The following is a 19069-nucleotide window of genomic DNA, read 5'->3' on the forward strand; positions in this document are numbered from 1 at the left end:
TCACACAGCACTGTCTGTGAGGGAGCTTGTAGCCAGTAAAAAAATAACTGTATTGGAACACCCTCCCTACTCACCTGATCTAGCCCCCAATGACTTCTTTCTTTACCCAAAGATAAAGGAAATATTGAAAGGAAGACATTTTGATGACATTCATGACATCAGGGATAATACAACAACAGCTCTGACGGCCATTCCAGAAAAAGAGTTCCAAAATTGCTTTGAAGCGTGGACTAGGTACTGGTGTCAGTGCATAGCTTCCCAAAGGGAGTACTTCAAAGGTGACCCGTGGTGATATTCAGCAATGAGGTATGTAGCACTTTTTCTAGGATGAGTTTGCGAACTTAATTGTCAGAGCTCATATTTGTAAAGAAAACATGGCTGCTCTAATGGTACATGGTTTTGTCCAAATATGGACCAGGAGACTGATATGTCTAGGTCAAAAGAAGCATTCATTGAAATAGTGGAAGGAAAGAAGAAAGTTAAATTGGTGGTCTATTTCAGCTGGAGTATATATAACTTTTCAGCTAAGTAATAATATTGAAAATGTGGTCTTTAAATCGTATGAAGAAAAACAAAATCACCTGTATTTAACACTCCAAAATAATAGCTTCCTGCTTATTAAAAGATTATCCTCCAGAAATGCTGAAGAGTTGAAGATGTTCCTAGATAGAGTCCATCCAAATAATCTTCCCCCACCTATGGGACCTGATAGGGAGGGGGGTGATTTTACCAGCACAACATTTCACAAAGTGCACAAGAAGTCAAGTCGCAAATCTTTTGATATAGGAGAAGGAAGCAGAACACCTGACCTTCAGAAGATGCCTTTGTGTACATCAAAATCATCAACCCCTACCTGCAAAGAGTTATTGAAAAATAGTTGGGAGAAGAGAAAATGGATGCTACCATCTGGTTCAGAGATAAATGAGAAATTCTGGAAAAAGAATAAATCTGTAAGAAAAAATAAATCCAATCCCAATGAAAAGAAAGTATTGAAGTTAAAAGAGTTAGAAGAGATCATGAAATTAAAATTTGGAATTTAATTCAAAACCAATTCTACTGAAAACCCTTCTGTAAATGGCATTGCTCTTCTCCAGACTCTCTCAGAAAACATATTTGGCACTTCTGTTGAAACCAGTGTATTGTGAAGGTGACCCAGAGTGGGACAGAATGGAGATAACCTTTGAATTTTACCCAGAGAAACTATGGCAAGGCCGCCCCAATTTGGGAAACACCTGTTATATGAGTGCCGTTTTACAGTCCCTGTTTTCAATTCCATCATTTGCCTATGATTTACTGTATCAGATTTTCCATGGGGTACAGTTCCTTTTGATGTTCTTAGCATGTGCATGACACACCTGCTTATTTTGAAAGATATTTACAACATAAAAATGAAGATGAAGTTACTTGTCAGTATTAAAAAACAAACATTTCAATAGCTGCAGAGGTGTTCTCTGGCAACATACAGAATGATGCTCATGAGTTTTTAGGTCTCTGTTTATATCAGATGAGAGAGAACATGGGAAAACTAAACAAAATTTGTAAGACTAAAATTGAATCTGAGGAAGAAAATTCACCTCAACAGGTTTTTGCTGGCACTGCTGCCACCAACGTGCTCATTTGTCCTGTCATCACTAATTTTGAGTTTGAGTTGCTGCACTTTATTATTTGTAAAGCCTGTGGTCAAGTTGTTCTCAAGACAGAAGTGAGTAATTATCTCTCCATCAACCTTCCCCAAGGAACAAAAATACTTCCTTTGTCTATTCAATCTACTGTTGATCTTTTCTTTGAAGGAGAAGAGCTTGAGTATAGATGTGGGAAGTGTAACCACAAGAGTTTTGTTGCAGTGCACAAATTCAGTAGGCTACCCAGGATCCTTATTGCTCATCTGAAATTCTATAGCTTTAATGAGTCTTGGTTGTTAAGGAAGGATGTCCAGGAAGTCAATGTTTCTAAATGTCTAAAGTTGTCTTCTTATTGCAATGAAAATACCAGACCACCTGTTCCCTTGAGCAAGAATGTGCATATTAGGAATTTCCAATTTTTAAAGATCTTTCAAAAGATACATTGTGATACCCTCATTTCATTGATACCTTCAACAAAGTTGACCTCAGAATCTAAGGATTCCCTGGATCCACACATTGGATCAGAAAAAGACCAGATTTTGGGGTGAAGCGGAGAACAGCAGCAAAAAGGCCTGGGGAAATATTCTAAACTGAATATAACAGGGTCCAAATTGGTAAACTCAGAATATGGTACAACCATTATAAAAGAGCTATTAGCAGCTGGCTTAACGTGTGCTCTGGAAGACACCAACCTTTCTGTGATCTGTGAAGGTGCAGGTAAACCCATCAGTGGCCCAGACACATATCCTGCAGAAGTTCATCTCCAAGAAGTGCCTGGAAATTAAACACTAAAGAAATAGGAGAAAACCAATACATTTATAGATGTTAAGAGTGTTGCTAAGACTACTAAGAAATTTTATGAAGATTTAAAAAAAAAAAACAATTTCAGAAGAGTCCCCCAAAGTAGCTGAATATAAAAGAATGAAAATCTGTGAACAAGCCCTTTAGCAGGCACTGCTTCAAAGCCTTCCCAAGCCAGATGCCCCATGGTACACAGAGAATCTCAGAAGACCTACAGAATTAAGTTTCTAGGAGACCAATGTGAATTTCCTAAGTGCATTGGGTTCTGATAAAAACCTTGGAAACAAAGACTTTTTAGATAAGGAGAAGACAGAAACTGAAGTCAAGAAACCAAAAAGAAATTCCAAGATGAAAGATCGTTATGCATATTAACTGATTGGTGTTATCAGCCATTTGGGGAAGACCATAAATTCAGGCCATTATATCAGTGATGCCTATGACTTTGAGAGGCAAGTTTAGTTTATTTACAATGATATGCAGGTGTCAAATATCTAAGAGGTTTCTATACAGAAGGCTAAGCTTTCCACCGGGTATGTCTTCTTTTATATGCACAACGAGATCTTTGAAGAGCTGTTGAAAAGGCAAGAGAACTCCCAGCCTCATAGCACAAAGGCAGGAGAGAACCCTCAGAAGGAATAAGAGAAACAGACTACTGGTTGCACAGATCTGCTCAACTGCCTCACTAACTACCACTTCCTCTATAGAAGGAAAACTCTGAACTTTAGCTAAAGATGAAGAGGCAGCTACTATTCAGGATCAAAGTTCAAAGCAGAAACACTTACTGGGAAATTTCTGTTCTAACCCTGTTACAGACACCTCAATCCCACAGGTCTGACTGATAAGCATTCTTCTCTCCTACTAGACTAAAATTATGCTTTCCGTATTCTAATGCAGTGGATTCAAAGTGTAGTCCTTGAACCAGCAGCACCAAGAACATGGAGGAACTTGTTAAAAATGCAAATTCTTGGATTCCACCACAGACCCACTTATTCAGAAATTCTGGAGTTGGGTAGCAATTTCATGGAGATTGTGATGCTTGAGAAAGTCGGGGAACCACTACTGTAGCGTGTAGAGTATCTTGGTGTACTTTGCTGTTGTATATTTGAATTGTTTACATTTTGTAAAGGGGTTTGATTACATTTTCTATTTCTTATATTCATGTATGCCTTTCATTTGTAAACATGTTAATGTCAAAAAACACACAAAAGAATCACTCTTCTGCTGGTCATACTCATCAATTTGATGGAAAAATAGTTAATGGACTCCTGGCAAACAAAACAAAACAAAACAGTTGAGGCCCTGGCCAAAAAAAAAAAAATAGTTGCTGGGATTCTGGCAATAAATAGTAAATAAAGGGGGAAACTTACGAATCCTCTTGGGCATATGTAGATGAGACTGAACACCAGTTCAAGTCTCCAAATTGTTTGCTAAAGTCCTCCTTTTCCTCTATGCCAAAGGGTCTATATACCATCAAGTTTAAACCTTGGGGATGGAGAAGTTGATCTGCCCTCAAAAAATTGACCCACTTTTCCTTTTTGTTAACAAGCTGTTCTCGTGATCTGAGCCCATCGTGCCATTTTGGTCTTCTCAGAGGGGCGCTTACGTTTCCTCAAAGGAACATCGATTACCAGAACTTTATCTGAAGCCTTGAACAATCTTGTTCAACACTGCAAGACTAATTTCGTATTTATTTTGCTTTTCTCTACCTCATTGCATGGTGGCCTTATTTCTTCAATGAGTAAGAAGTACATGTTTTAAAGTGGACTTGTAGGATTTGAAAGTCTTACTTGTTACTGATTTGATACATCAAAAAATTGTGCTTGAATATGATCTGCCTCTGGGTAAAAGCTTCATGAGTCCTGGGTGCTCATATTCTGTTGGAGCTCCATATGATTCAGGGATTTAGTAATTCTGATATTAAACATGTACCATCTCTGTAACCTAACCTTTTCTTGACTTTGAGGCAGAGTCTATAATGCCTTGTACCTTGGTTATGAACAAATTACTTGTACTAAAAGGCTATCTCACATTACACTGAAGGATTGAATTTTCGGTCCTAGATTTACAAACATGGTTATCCCCCCCTTGTGGTAATAGACCATGGGCTATGGTCTTAGTATAGCTGTATTAATCCAAGAGCTCGTTGATGCTCTTAATCCCAAAGGCCTTTAAAGAGATGAACTGGAATTTAGTGGTGTGTAGGGAAGTTAGTAAATGCCCGCTAAGGGGAAAACCAGATTCCAAAGTTTGGGAATTCTGTTGTTCAGAATGGGTTGTATCTAGAAGGTCTGAATGGGACCTGAAGATTGCAGAGGTAGATGGGGTGGGGGGAATCCATAGGTTGAATTAATCACTCTCATGGAAGAAGATGTTACAGACATAGTAATGAGAGATTTGTTCAACTTGTGTAGTACTTCTGCAGCTGGAGGGATTGAAGGATAAGTCTGGAGTTACATTTACAGGAGGAGAGTGACAGTTTGGTTTTCCAATTTTAGGCTTTTGGCTTCTCTAGCATAGTTAAATTGGAGCCCAGTTACATAGGCATCAAAGCAGGAATTTTGGTAAGAGTGAAGGAAAAGTTACTTTGTTTTGAAAGGAAAATGAAGATTCCGATAGTTTTAAGGGATTTGACTTTTTTTTTTTTTTTTTTTGGTGTGGAGTATAGTGTATTATACATCCTGAATATGCTGCTCTTCAGCAACCAGCACTTCCAAATGTAGGGCAAGTGAAAAGGTGAAGAAAATGATTGGGGTATCCATGACAAGGAGGAACTGTCCTGGATAGATTGCTTGGGTGGAATCCATCATTGCCCTGTGAGAAGAAATTCTGAATGCACAATGAGTGGCTATATACTATCTACCTGTTATATCTCAAATAAAATATTAAAATAATACTTCAGTGAGTGGTTGTTATTTATTATGCATTTTAATTGGTTCTCTAATTTACATATCAGATTTCTAGGTAATCCATGGCTATAAAAACTGAATCTTTGACACTTAGTGTATTAGTTTTCTATTGCTTCTGTAACAAATTACCACAGACTTAATGATTTAAAAACAACATAATTTTAGGTGCAAAGACTACAGAGAGGGAGGGGAGTTCTCACTAACCTCGAGGCAAGTCCCTCTTTAGGCTGTGAAGTGGCCTCCCAGTGACTTACCTATAAAGAAGCTTGATATGTCCAAGAATGAAACCAGTTTTTAAAAAGTGATATAAGCTGTTTGGAGGTGCTTTCCAAATCTTGTTTCAGATTTGGGTCTAAAGATGCAGAAAATGGCTTTTTACCATACTTCTCTTAGAATATAGATTTAAAAGTTTATCAATGACTGGCAGATTTCTGGTCAAGATGGTGGAGTAGGTAAATGCTGTTCTTACCTCTGCTCACGACCACATCAAAATTATAACTAAACTACAGTACAACTGATAGGGTAGGTAGTTAGATAGAAATGAGCAGGAGAAGGAGAGACCTAGCTTTAGTTAGAAAGCCCCATGCTGCAGCTCTTACTTAGGTCAAGACTCCTTGCAGTTGCCCTCACTTAGGGCACCAGTGCCTTACTAGCCCAGCAGGACTCCAGGCTCACACATGCCCCTAAATCAAAAGGATGTATTGTTAGAAGCTAGAGAGAGAAAGAAACCATTCTGCTTATCAGAAAGTACACCCTGCTTCTCAGGGCCACTGTAATGAGCTCAGACAACCTTGGGAGCAAGAAGGGAATACGATGCATACCAGCTGGGAGAATGAGAGGTACTGGAGATGGAAAGGGTGAGACAATTTTACCCATAGAAATGACAACTCACACACAATGTAAGGAGAGGATGCTTCCCTCCCTTGGGTCAGCCCGCTCTGTGTTTTGGAGTGTACTTGCTTTCACTAATGAACTTGCTGTTCTATGCTGCACAAACTGTCTCTTGACTGAAATCTTTCCTTCAAGAAGACAGAGCTGAGATACAACATCATTCCTGGTAACACAACTATCATTTAGAATCGCCGGAAGTCTAGCAGAACCCAAAATTCTACAATTAAGGATATATAGAAGAAGCCACCTTGAGACTGGTAGGAGGAACAAAGACGCAGAACAAACTGGTCCCACATTTGTGGGTAACCACTAAAAATCGGGAATGATATCTCAGCTATGGAGAGCACCCCTCACGAAGAGCAAGAGGTCTCAACCCCACATCAGGCTCCCCAGCCCAGGGTTCCACTAGTGAGGAGAGAAACCCTATAACTTGGGGTTGTGAAAAGCAGTGTAGATTGTGGTTGAGTGAGAAAAGGGTGGCTGCAGTCACAAGTGCTCCTCTTAAAGGGCCCACACACAGACTTACTTGCTGACAGACTCACTTGTTCTGAGCTCCAGCAATGGGGCAGCAGCTCAAAAGGTGCCAGGCACATACGCAGAGGAACTGAATTGTCTGGCCTCAGGGTAATGGCTGGAGTGGCAGCTTTCTGCTGGACGAAGGAGCTAGCAAAAGCCATTGTTTCTTTTTTATGTTTTTTTTTTAATTAATTTTATTGGGGTGACAATTGTTAGTAAATTTACATAGATTTCAGGTGTACAATTCTGTATTACATCGTCTATAAATCCCATTGTGTGTTCACCACACAGAGTCAGTTCTCCTTCCATCACCATATATTTGATCCCCTTTACCCTCATCACCCACCCCCCACCCCCTTACCCTCTGGTAACCACTAAATTATTGTCTTTGTCTATGAGTTTTTGTTTCTCATTTGTTTGTCTTGTTCTTTTTGGTTTATATACCACATATCAGTGAAATCATAGGGTTCTCTGCTTTTTCTGTCTGACTTATTTCACTTAGCATTATTCTCTCGAGATCCATCCATGTTGTCACAAATGCTCCTATATCATCTTTCCTTAACACCGAATAGTATTCCATTGTGTATATGTACCACCACTTCTTTATCCATTCATCTATCGAAGGACATTTTGGTTGTTTCCATGTCTTGGCCACCGTAAACAAAGCTGCAATGAACATTGGCGTACACGTGTCTCTATAGAGAAATGAAAAGCCATTGTTTCTTTGTTGAGCATTCCCCATTCCCTGCATGCAGATGCAGGCAGCTGCCATATCTGAGTCTTCATTACCCTGGCTAACACTGTTCAGCCTGCCCTGGAAATTTCCTGAGACCCCACCACACCCAACTTTCGGGCTCAGCCAAACTGCTTCCATTGGTTTTGCGATACAAATGGTCTGTCTTGGCTCATGCTACAGAATTTCCTAAAATCTCTCAAAGGTTCACAAAACCCAAACAAGCAGCATCTGACTTCGGCATGTCCTGTACTCCTGGCTAAACACCTCTACTCCTGGCACTAGTGACAGCCAGCCTCAGTTCTTGGCTTGGCCTCTCAAGGCACCTCCAAGCACATTATGTGTGCTGGCCATCTGCAGATTGCTTTGTGGCTCATGCCAGGTAGTCCCAGGCAGGGCACAGGCTGTGGTTGAACTTGGGATGTGGAGGGTCCCCTCCTAGGAGGCCCCAGGGCTGGCAGGCCTAGTGGTTGATTTTGTACTGAGCCAAATCACCCCCTAACCACTTCAACCAACAACACACCCAAAGGACAGACTGGGCAGACACCAGAGCCCTGCTAAAGCGAATCCTGTTCTGTAGGGTCAACCCCTGCACCACAGCTCCTCCACTATAGTCACAGCCAGTCCTCACAACCAACTGGCCCGAGGATCAATCCCATCCATTGACGTGCATACAGCAACCAAGGCTAAACTACAAAAGGAGGGCATCCACAACCCACACAAGGGACACACCTTGAGCACCTGGCTTTGGTGACCAGTGAGACTGCACAATTGGACCCTGCAGGACACCTAAATAAGGTGTGTCTACTAAGAGGGGGAGGCATAGCAACCAAATACATAGAAACAAACACAGGGAGAGAGCCAAAATGGGGAGACAAAGAAACATGGCCCAAATAAAACATCAGAACAAATCTCCAGAAAAAAAAATATTGTTAAGTGGAGACAACAAACATACCAGAATCAGCGTTCAAAACGATGGTTATAACAATCTTCAATGATCTCAGGGAGAACAGCAACAAAGAGACAGGAAACACAAAAGTGAACATCAAAAACAAAAAAGAACCAGTCATAAATGAAGACTACAATTACTGAAATGAAGAATACCATGTTTCCCAGAAAATAAGACCTAGCCAGACCGTTGGCACTTAATATGTCTTTTGGAGCAAAAATTAATATAAGACCTGGTTTTGTTTTACTATAATATATGACTGAGTCTTTAATATAATATAATAATATAACATAATATATATAATATAATAATATAATACCGGGTCTTCTATTAATTTTTGCTCCAACAGACGCATTAGAGCTGATTGCCTAGCTAGGTCTTATTTTCAGGGAAATATGGTACATGAGAGGGAATCAACAGTAGATTAGGTGAAGCAGAGGATCACATCATCGATTTGGAAGATAAGGAAGCAGAAAACACATGATCAAAACAGCAAAAAGGGGAGATGACATCATAGATATGGCGGCGTGAGGTGACTCTCTTGAAATCTCCGCTGGAATTTAAAACAAATTGAACAAATATAATTCCACAAAGGACTCCCTGTGCAGCAGACAGGCAAAAGTAAGACACACAACTGAAATCATGGAAAAGTTGGCAAACTGGGACAGAGGGGGAGGAGGGAAGCAGGAAGTGCAGAGATTCAGGCCACCCAGGCCCAGGACGCAGACCTAGGTGACAGCTACGAGCTCCCTGCATTCCAAAGCTACCGCAGCTGCGAGAGACGGAAGAATTCAGACTGCTAGTGCTCCGCTTATGGCCCACAGTCCTCCCTGAGGGATCAGCATATAATACAGCTGAATCCAATGCTCATGGCAGAGACCTCTGGGCAAAGACTGAGGAAAGAAGGGTAAAAACAGAGGTTTAAATCCTCACTGCCAAGCAGAGGACAGAAGGCGAAGGCGTGGAACCTGGCCGACCCCTCCCTACTCTCCCAGAGCTCGCCGCACCACCACCCTCCCAGTACTAGAAATGGAACAGTAGCAGTGTCAGATCAAAATAACAGAATATTTGCAGTTCTGAGAACTGCGGCCCACAGCCACAGACTCGCAGCCCAACTAGTTTTGGTGAATGGGAGGGAGCCTTGGGTACAGGACTGCTTGTGCTGCTGGTCGCCGCCATTGCTCTGTCCCCACCTATCTGGGCAGATCCCTGCAAGGGTAAACAGAGCCGCTGAAACAGACAGCCCCTGAATCTGGTGCAGTAAGAGCTTCGGAACTTCAGAAGCTTTCCACGTCCTCAAACAGAGATTGTGCCCTGAGACCCAGATAATCAGCTCACAGAGAAGCCCACTTTCCAGGGAATCCACCCATTGAATGAGAGCCTGGAACAGTGCAGAGAAAATATAACACTACAGCGTGAGAGAGAAGTAAAGACTGCAGTTGGAAAGAAAATAAAGCATCCTACCAACACATACTGGAAAGCAAAGGAAAGACCTCTTCCTACCAACCTGTTGCAGAACCCAATCCTGTACATGCCTAAGAAGAGAAATAATTCACTAAATGCCATGAATAACCAAGGAAACAAGGCAGCTCAGAAAGAAAATGAAAAGTCTCCAGAAAATTAAGTTAAACACATGGAAATATGTTACATAAAGGACAGAGAATTCAAGATTGCAGTTCTAAAAAACTCAACGAGATGCAAGAAAACACAGACAAGCAGTTTAATGAACTCAGAAACACAATCAAAGAACAAAATGAACACTTTAACAAAGAGATTGAAATTTTAAAAAAGAAACAAATAGCCTTCAGGATAAAAAACGTAACAAGAGACAAAGATGAACATTTCATAATGATAAACGAGACTATACAACAAATAGACATAACAGTCATCAATATTTATGTCACCAATCAGGGAGTACCAAAATATACCAAGCAACTACTAACAGAACTAAAGGGAGAAACTGACCAAAGCACAATTATACTAGGGGACCCAAATACATCATTGACAGCTATGGATAGATCATCCAAGCACAAAATAAATAAATAGCAGCCATAAATGACACATTAGATGAAATGGACATAATTGACATTTATAGAGCACTTCATCCTAAAACATCAGACTATACATTCTTTTCTAGTATACATGGAATACTAGAATACATGGAATACTCAAGGATAGACCATATATTGGGACATAAAATCAGCCTCAGCAAACTTAAGATGATTGAAATTATACCAAGCAGATTCTCTGATCACAAGGTTTTGAAATCATACATCAATGGCAAAAAGAAAGCAGGAAACACCACAAATATGTGGAGATTAAACAACATACTTTTAAAGAATGACTGGGTCAGAAAGAAATAAGAGGAAAAACCAAAAGGTACACGTAAACAAAGGAGAATGAAAATACATCCTACCAAAATTTTTGGATGTAGCAAAAGTAGTTTTAAGAGGGAAATTTATATCATTCCAGGTCTATCTGAAGAAACAAGAAAAATCCCAGATAAATAACCTCACATTACACCTTAAAGAACAAGAAAAAGGAGAACAAATGAAACTCAAAGTCAGCAGAAGAAAGGAAATAATAAAAATCAGGTCAGAACTAAATGAAATAGAGAACAAAAAGAAACTAGAAAAAAAATAATGTGACAAAAATCTGGCTCCTTGAAAAGATTAATAATATTGACAAACCATTGACTAGCCTCACTAATATAAAAAAAGACACAGACAAAATCAGAAATGAGAGGGAAATACACAGAAATACAAAGTATCATCCAAGAATACTACAAAGGATTATATGCCACCAAATTCAATAACCTAGAAGAAATGGACAAGTTCTTAGAAACATATAGCCTTTCTAGGCTGAATCACGAAGAATTGGAAAATCTAAATAGACTGACCACCAGTAAGGAAATTGAATCAGTTATCTGAAACCTTCCCAAAAGCAGAAGTCTGGGACCAGATGGTTTCACTAGGGGATTCTACAAAACAGTCAAAGAGGATTTAATACCTGTCCTACTCAAACTCATTCAAAAAGTTGTAGAAGGGACAATACTCCGTAACTCATTTTATGAGGCCACATTACTCTGATACCAAAACCTGGTAAGGATAACACACAAAAAAAGAAAATTACAGACCAATATCTCTGATGAATGCAGATGCAAAAATCCTACACAGAATTCTAGCAAATCGAATGCAACAATGCATTAAAAAGATTATACATCACAACCAAGTGGGGTTTATCACAGGAGTACAAGGATGGTTCAATATACGCAATTCCATTAATGTGATACACCATATAAACAAAATAAAGTACAAAAATCATATGATTATGTCAATAGATGCAGAAAGCATTTGACAAGATACAACATCCATTTATGATTAAAACACTTAATAAAATAGGTATAGAAGGAAAATACCTTAACATAATAAAGATATATGACAAACACTCAGCTAATATCATAATTAACGGTGAGAAAGATGAAGCCCTTTGCTCTACGTTCAGGAACACGACAGGGCTGTCCCCTATCACCTCTGCTTTTCAGCAAAGTATTGGAAGTCCTAGCCAGATCAGTCAGGCAAGAGAAATAAATAAAAGTCATCCAAATTGGGAATGAAGAAGTTAAATTGTCACTTTCTGCAGATGGCATGATGCTATATATAGAAAATCCTAATAATTCCACCAAAAAGCTATTGGAAACAAAAAACGAATACAGTAAAGTTGCCGGCTTTACTGTTGCAAAATCAACGTACAAAACTCCATTGCATTCCTATATACTAACAATGAAATCTCAGAAAAAGAAATTGTAGAAAATTCATTTTGCAATTGCAACAAAAAGAATAAAATACCTAGGAATAAACTTAACCAAGGATGTGAAAGACCTATACACTGAAAACTTGAAGACATTTTAAAAAGAAATTGAAAAAGACACAAAGAAGTGGAAAGACATTCCATGTTCATGGGTTGGAAGAATAACGTATTTAAAATGGCAATCTTACCCAAAGCAATACACAGATTTAATGCAATCCCCATCAAAATCCCAATGGCATTTTTTTTAAAGAAATAGAACAAAAAATCATCAGATTTTCATGGAACCAAAAAAGACCCCGAATAGCCAAAGCAATCCTAAGAAAAAAGAACAATGCTGGAGGTATCACACTCCCTGACTTCAGCTTGTATTACAGGACCACAATTATCAAAATAGTATGCTGTTGGGAGAAAAACAAACTCACAGACTAATGCAACAGAATTGAGAACCCAGAAATAAAACCACATAAATATGGACAGACAATTTTTGACAAAGAAGCTAAAAACATACAATGGAGAAAAGACAGCCTGTTCAATAAATGGTGCTGGACGAATTGGAAAGCCACGTGCAAAAGAATGAAACTGGACTGCTATCTGTCACCATGTACCAAAATTAACTCAAAACGGATCAAAGACCTAAACATAAGACTTGAAACAATAAACTGCATAGAAGAAAACATAGGTACCAAGCTTATGGACCTTGGATTCAAAGAGCATTTTATGAATTTGACTCCAAAGGCAAGGGAAATAAAAGCGAAAATTAATGAATAGGATTATATCAAATTAAAAAGCTTCTGCACAGGGAAAGAAACCAACGACAAAATAAAGAGGCAACCAACTGAATGGGAGAAGATTTTTGCAACCAACCCCTTCGATAAGGGGTAATATCCAAAATATATAAGGAACTCATACAACTCAACAACATAAAACCAAACAATCCAATTAAAAAATGGGCAGAGGACCTGAAGAGACATTTCTCCAAAAAGGACATACAAATGGCAAATAGACATATGTAAAAATGCTCAACATCACTAATTCTCAGAGAAATGCAAATAAAAACTACAATGAGATATCACCTCACCCCAGTCAGAATGGCTATCATCAACAAGACAAATAGTAACAAGTGTTGGAAAGGCTGTGGAGAAAAAGGAACCCTCATACACTGTTGGTGAGAATGCAGACTGGTGCAGCCGTTATGGAAGGCCGTGTGGAGGTTCCTCAAAAAATTACGAATAGAATTACCATATGACCCAGCAATCCCTCTCCTGGGTATCTACCCAAAAAATCTGAAAACATTTATCCATAAAGACACGTTTGCTCCAATGTTCAATGCAGCTTTATTTACGGTAGCCAAGACATGGAAACAACCAAAGTGTTCTTCGATAGATGAATGGATAAAGAAGTTGTGGTATATATACACAATGGAATACTATTCTGCTTTAAGAAAAGATGAAATAGTACTATTGCGACAATATGGATGGATCTCGAGATTATAATGCTAAGTGAAATAAGTCAGACAGAAAAAGTCGAGAACCATATGATTTCACTGATATGTGGTATATAAAACTGAAAGTAACTACAGAACAAGACAGACAAATGAAACAAAAACTCATAGACACAGACAATAGTCTAGTGATTACCAGAGGAGAAGGGGGAAGGGGAGTGGTAGATGAGGGTAAAGGGGATACAATATATGGTGATGGAAAGAGAACTGACTGTGTGGTGAACACACAATGTGATATATATAGATTATGTAATACAGAATTGTACACCTGAAATGTAGGTTACTTTACTAACATTTGTCACCTCAATAAACTTTAATTAAAAAAGAATTGTAACAGCTATATATGATATCAGAGGGGCAATAGATTGGGGGAGAGGGGTTACCACTCTTTGTGGGGTGTAAATGTCTAACGATTACATTGTTTTATACACCTAAAGAAATTAAAAAATAAAAAATGAAAAAAGTCAATTGGTTGTAGATGTTAGCCATGTCTACAAAGTACCTTAACAGGAACACCTAGATTATTCTTTAATTAAATAACTGAGGATTATAGCCCAGCCAGTAGATACATGAAACTAAGCATGACATGTGTTATGTAATTGCACAAACTCAGTGTGCTTTAAGAAAAGCATGGGCAAAAATCGTAGTTTGTTAAAGCACACTATATTTTGTGTTATAATCCTAAATCATTATAAGCATATGATTCTTAGGAATAAAATTTCAATTGGACAGTATTAAGGACAAAAAACACTAAACCCCACTTTCTAAGGAAAGTGTTCCTTATCTAGTGAATAAAGCTCTTGAGCAGCTATCTATTCAGTTTCATTATTGCAAGAACTATCATTATTTTAAACCACTTTTGCAGCATAAAATTTACTGCATAAAATTAGCAAGTTTCCAAGAATGGAATATTTTCATCTGAGAGACCCTCTTAGTTTCCTTTCTCTGATTCTACTTCTATGAGTTCCCAACCCCAGATGCCTCTGTAAGGCACCTCTGCAATTCTCTCTGCAATGGCAGCACCTATAACGTTACCAACCAAGGTTCTCAATGGAAACACACACTTCTTTGCCTGTTCTTCACAGATATTCATTCCTGCCACAGAATTGCAAAATAGATAGATTAGATAGATAGATAGATGATTGATAGATAGACAGACAGACAGACAGACAGACAGACAGACAGATAGATAGATAGATAGATAAAGGGAAATGGCCACTGTTTTTAATGTTCTGATTTGAGAAACACTGGGAATGCCAAAAAAAAACAAGACCGTAGAGCAGAATTCAGCAAACTATGGTCTGCGGGATAAATATGGCCCACTCTTTGCTTTTGTAAATACAATATTATTGGAATACAGCCACACTGATTCATTTACATTTATCTAACTACAGCAGCCCAGTTCAGTGCTTGTGAAAAAGCCTGGAAAGCCTAAAATATTTACTATCCTGCCCTTTAAAGAAAAAGCTTGCCCTTCCGTAGGCTATCACTCTGCTAGTACTTGAAATCCTCCATTAGGAAGACATCATTTGGGGATGTTCCTATCGGTAAAGGAAAAAGCTCTGGATAGATACAATACTCCACTGTTCATAGGATCAGAAGCTTTTCTCTTCCAAATTTTAGCATAGGGCAAAAATGAACACAAGGATAGGAGGAAGAAGAGAGGAAGAAGAGGGCTATTGAGAGGTGCTGAAGGGCAGATTATATGACTAAGGGGAGGTGTGGTTTTGAACACAATTTACCCTTATAAGATACATGCAGAGAAAAGGGAGCACAGGGTGGCAAACTTGTATAGATACTATTCCCTTCAACATCTGACAAAGACAAGCCCAAACATGGAAGAATGGTATGAAGATTACTACAACAACACTTTGGAGAAATATCAAAAAGATAGAGAAAAGGTTCTAGTTGAAGTGAATTCAGTTAACTTCAACAAGGATTAATTGAGCACTTCATTAAACTAGCAGGCAAAAGGTGGATAATCCAGCTGAGAACAGAGAACTTGATCTATTTCTGTCAGTGGGGCTACCAACCTTGAAATAATAATAGCATCCACTCTAACTGCACCTTCTCCCTCAACCACCGTATAGCCAATCAATCATCTGTCTCTTCCTTTTCATTCATTCCCAGTGCTACCAGCCTAGACCAGACCGTACTCAATCAATTCAGTCAACTAATAATCCTTTGAGTCTATGATGTATACATGAAAATATAACTGATGAAACCACATAGTACCAAAGAGAGCAACTAGAAATTGAGAGGGATAAAATTTCAAAGAAGCGAGATTGCTGTGATTTGGACATGTGGATAAAAGGGGGCATCTCAAGTGAAGAGATGGGCCCAGCAATAGCATAATATATGGAATTCCTTATTCTTGTATTACAACATAGAGTGACACTAAAGCAGAATCTAAAACTCTGCCTGTAAAGATGAGGTGGGTTATCAAGGATAGTGACCAAGGCCCTACCCAAGCTATGTAATTACGAAAGAGGTGACTGAGCATCTTTTAGATTGCTTCACTTACATTTAATTAATGTGAGAAGATATGCTGATTAATGGTATCTTGTATACAGGGAGACGGTTACTTATGCCAAAGATAACAGATAACGTAACTGTTTGCGGAGAAGAGGAGCAAGTGACACCCCATACACACACCCTGCAAAATGACATCACAGTGAAGCAAATCCAACATGAGGAAATAAAGGTAGCATCCATGTCCATATTGAGACCATGTTAAGAGATTTTGCAGTTCACACATACCTTTGTGAAATTCTTAAGAAATGAATATAATGTTATTCATTTCTGGTTTGCTTATCAAATCTCTACTAACTTCTCTACCCCAAACGATGAAATTTCTTGCAGGACAGATAGGCAAGCCCAGTTTTGGAAAATGTCTCCTTTGCTATATCTTTCAGAAATTCAATCTAAAAAGCCACTGTCGAATATACATATGACTATGCACTTTCCCACCCAGATGTGACATACTTTCTCACCTACTCCAGCATGTTCATCTTCATGGCAAGTAACCAATGTGAAGAAAATGAGCACTGATAAACTATTTCCCCATTGGCAATTATCTTATTGTGTTACCACATTCCTTATCACAAATGACCTCTACAAATTGTATAATGGTCTCATTAAGTATGTGAACAGGTTCTTGGATGAATGTAGATACATTGAGGTGATTTGAAATTTTGAAAAAACACATTGTGCTCATCTACACTTATTACTCTTTCACAACAATGATGGATTCCCCTCACAATCCATCCCAACAAGAGCCAACACCATACACTTGTGAAACTGGTCAGTGCATGAATGATGCCAATGAACTGAACAACACTTAACAGGAGAAAGGCTAGCAATTGGGCAGTGTTGCCTAGGACAGAGGTGACTACAGACATAACAAAACATGCAGTAACAAACCCCTACAGCTATATCTCCACCTATCATCCAACCATCAGGATAAACACCCTCCTGCGTTCTCAAAATGACAATCCCGGGTCCTCACCAGTAGACATATTCTTCCTCTGAACGAGTGAAACCCATCCCAATCCCCAATAGACATGACACCCTAAGTGTGGGCAGCAGACTAAATGGCCCCCTCAAAGATGTCCACATGCTCATCCCTGGAACTATATTATGATACATAGCAAAGGGGAACTAAGGTAGCGGATGGATTTAACGCTGCTAATCAGCTGACCTTAAAATGGGAGGTTATCCTAGATTATTTGAGTAGGCCCAAAGTAATCACAATCATCCTTAAAAGTGGAAGACAGAGGGGTTGCTGGCTAGCTCAGTTGGTTAGAGCATAGTGCTAGTAGCACAAAGGTTGCTGGTTTGATCCTCACATAGGCCACTGTGAGCTGCGTCCTCCTTAAAAAAAAAAAAAAAGTGGAAGAGGGAGAAAATGCTAGAGAAACGATGGTTACCAGGAGTTGGTGGATGGGAGAAATGAGGAGATATTGGTCAAAGTGTACAAACTCCCAGTTATAAGATTAACAAGTTCTGGGGATCTAAAGTACAGCATGGTGATTATAGCTAATAATGCTAATAATGTTGTATTATATACTTAAAAGTTGCTAAGAAAGGAGACCTTAATTGCTCTCACCACAAAAAAAAAACATTGTAATTGACAAGATGGAGGTTTAGCTAATGCTATGGTGTCCCGACCTGCAGGATCGACAACGGAAGACCTGGGGGAGAAATAGGGGCTCGGGGGAACAGGGGTTTGCGAGAAATGGAGACAAGACAGGAATCTGATCAAGTCTCTCTTTATTGAAGGTAACAGCTTGTATATATACATTTAGGCACAGCAAAGAAACGCCTGGTCTCCCGATATGGGGACCGACCAATCAGAGGGTGCTTCGTCAGTTCGGCATCGCGGGCGGAGTACAGGGGACTGGGTCATTTCGGGGAAATGGCGGGCTGGCTGAGAAATCGAAAGTTAAACGTAAACAACAGAATGGAAACTTAAGCTTGGCCCAGGGGCAACCAGGTGCAAACATGTCCGGGCAGGTCTGGGCGGGTCCGGGCAGGCCGGCCCCCGGACAGGTCCTCCTTTTTTATTTTGTTTTGCGGAACAGAGAGATGGCCCCTCGGGGACTGCGTCTGTCTTAGGTTGCCAGGATGTGGGGTGAGCAGTGAGTCAACCATGACTCTTAGCATTTATGTGACCCTGTCACCAGACATCACCGTGAACCCGACTCCTGGTCTTACCCGTCGTTGACTGTCCAGTCCATCTCACAGGGGAAGGGGGTCTTATCATATATCATTCAATGACAAATATGAGCCACCCTTGTTTCTCATTTCCAAACGGTGGTAATGGACCTGTATGGGTTTGGCCTGGATGGCTTCGATCTGTTGTTTAATGAAGGCTATAAGTTTGTTAAATAAGAAAGGCCCAAGCGAGGCAATCAGCAATAGGGATAGTAACGGGCCCAAAAAGGGGAGGAGATATGGCAATAGTCCATTCAATTCCGTCCATAGTGGATTGGCAGCCAATTCTTTTCTTCTTCGCTCTAGGTCATCTTGCAGCTGTCTGATCTTGTCTCTGACGATCCCGGATTTATTCGCGTAGAAACAGCATTTCTCCTGTAATGCTAAACAGATGCCTCCCTGTTCGGCAGTTAATAGATCTAAACCCCTTCTATTTTGTAAGGTTACTTCTGCTAAGGAATCTACCTGGTCTTGAAGGTCCTGAATGGTACTAGATAAGGTCTGGATATCTGAGATAAGTTGTCTAGATATTTTGGTGTACTGGGTTAAGGAGACCCCCAGGGCAGCAGTCCCGGAGGCTACAGCTGTACTAACTCCCAGGCCTACAAGCAAGGGGATAATTTG

At 39.6% G+C, this 19069-nt stretch overlaps 1 protein-coding gene and 2 pseudogenes across 3 annotated transcripts; all 3 read left to right on the plus strand.

The window, feature by feature from the left end:
• Positions 1–374: 374 nt before the first annotated feature.
• On the plus strand, positions 375–1040 carry LOC308494982 (ubiquitin carboxyl-terminal hydrolase 26-like; annotated as a pseudogene). The gene has a single exon. The product of its transcript is annotated as a ubiquitin carboxyl-terminal hydrolase 26-like (transcript).
• A 34-nt stretch (positions 1041–1074) lies between these two features.
• LOC308494983 (ubiquitin carboxyl-terminal hydrolase 26-like) lies at positions 1075–2170 on the plus strand (the record flags this gene model as incomplete). The annotated part of the gene is given in 3 exon segments (XM_081042996.1): positions 1075–1294; positions 1297–1424; positions 1427–2170. Coding segments are annotated over 3 exon segments (1092 nt in total).
• Positions 2171–2543: 373 nt separating this feature from the next.
• On the plus strand, positions 2544–3062 carry LOC308494985 (ubiquitin carboxyl-terminal hydrolase 26-like; annotated as a pseudogene). Its single transcript has one exon. The product of its transcript is annotated as a ubiquitin carboxyl-terminal hydrolase 26-like (transcript).
• Positions 3063–19069: the final 16007 nt, after the last annotated feature.

This window comes from Rhinolophus hipposideros, assembly GCF_964194185.1.
Source record: "Rhinolophus hipposideros genome assembly, chromosome: X".
NCBI lineage: Eukaryota > Metazoa > Chordata > Mammalia > Chiroptera > Rhinolophidae > Rhinolophus > Rhinolophus hipposideros.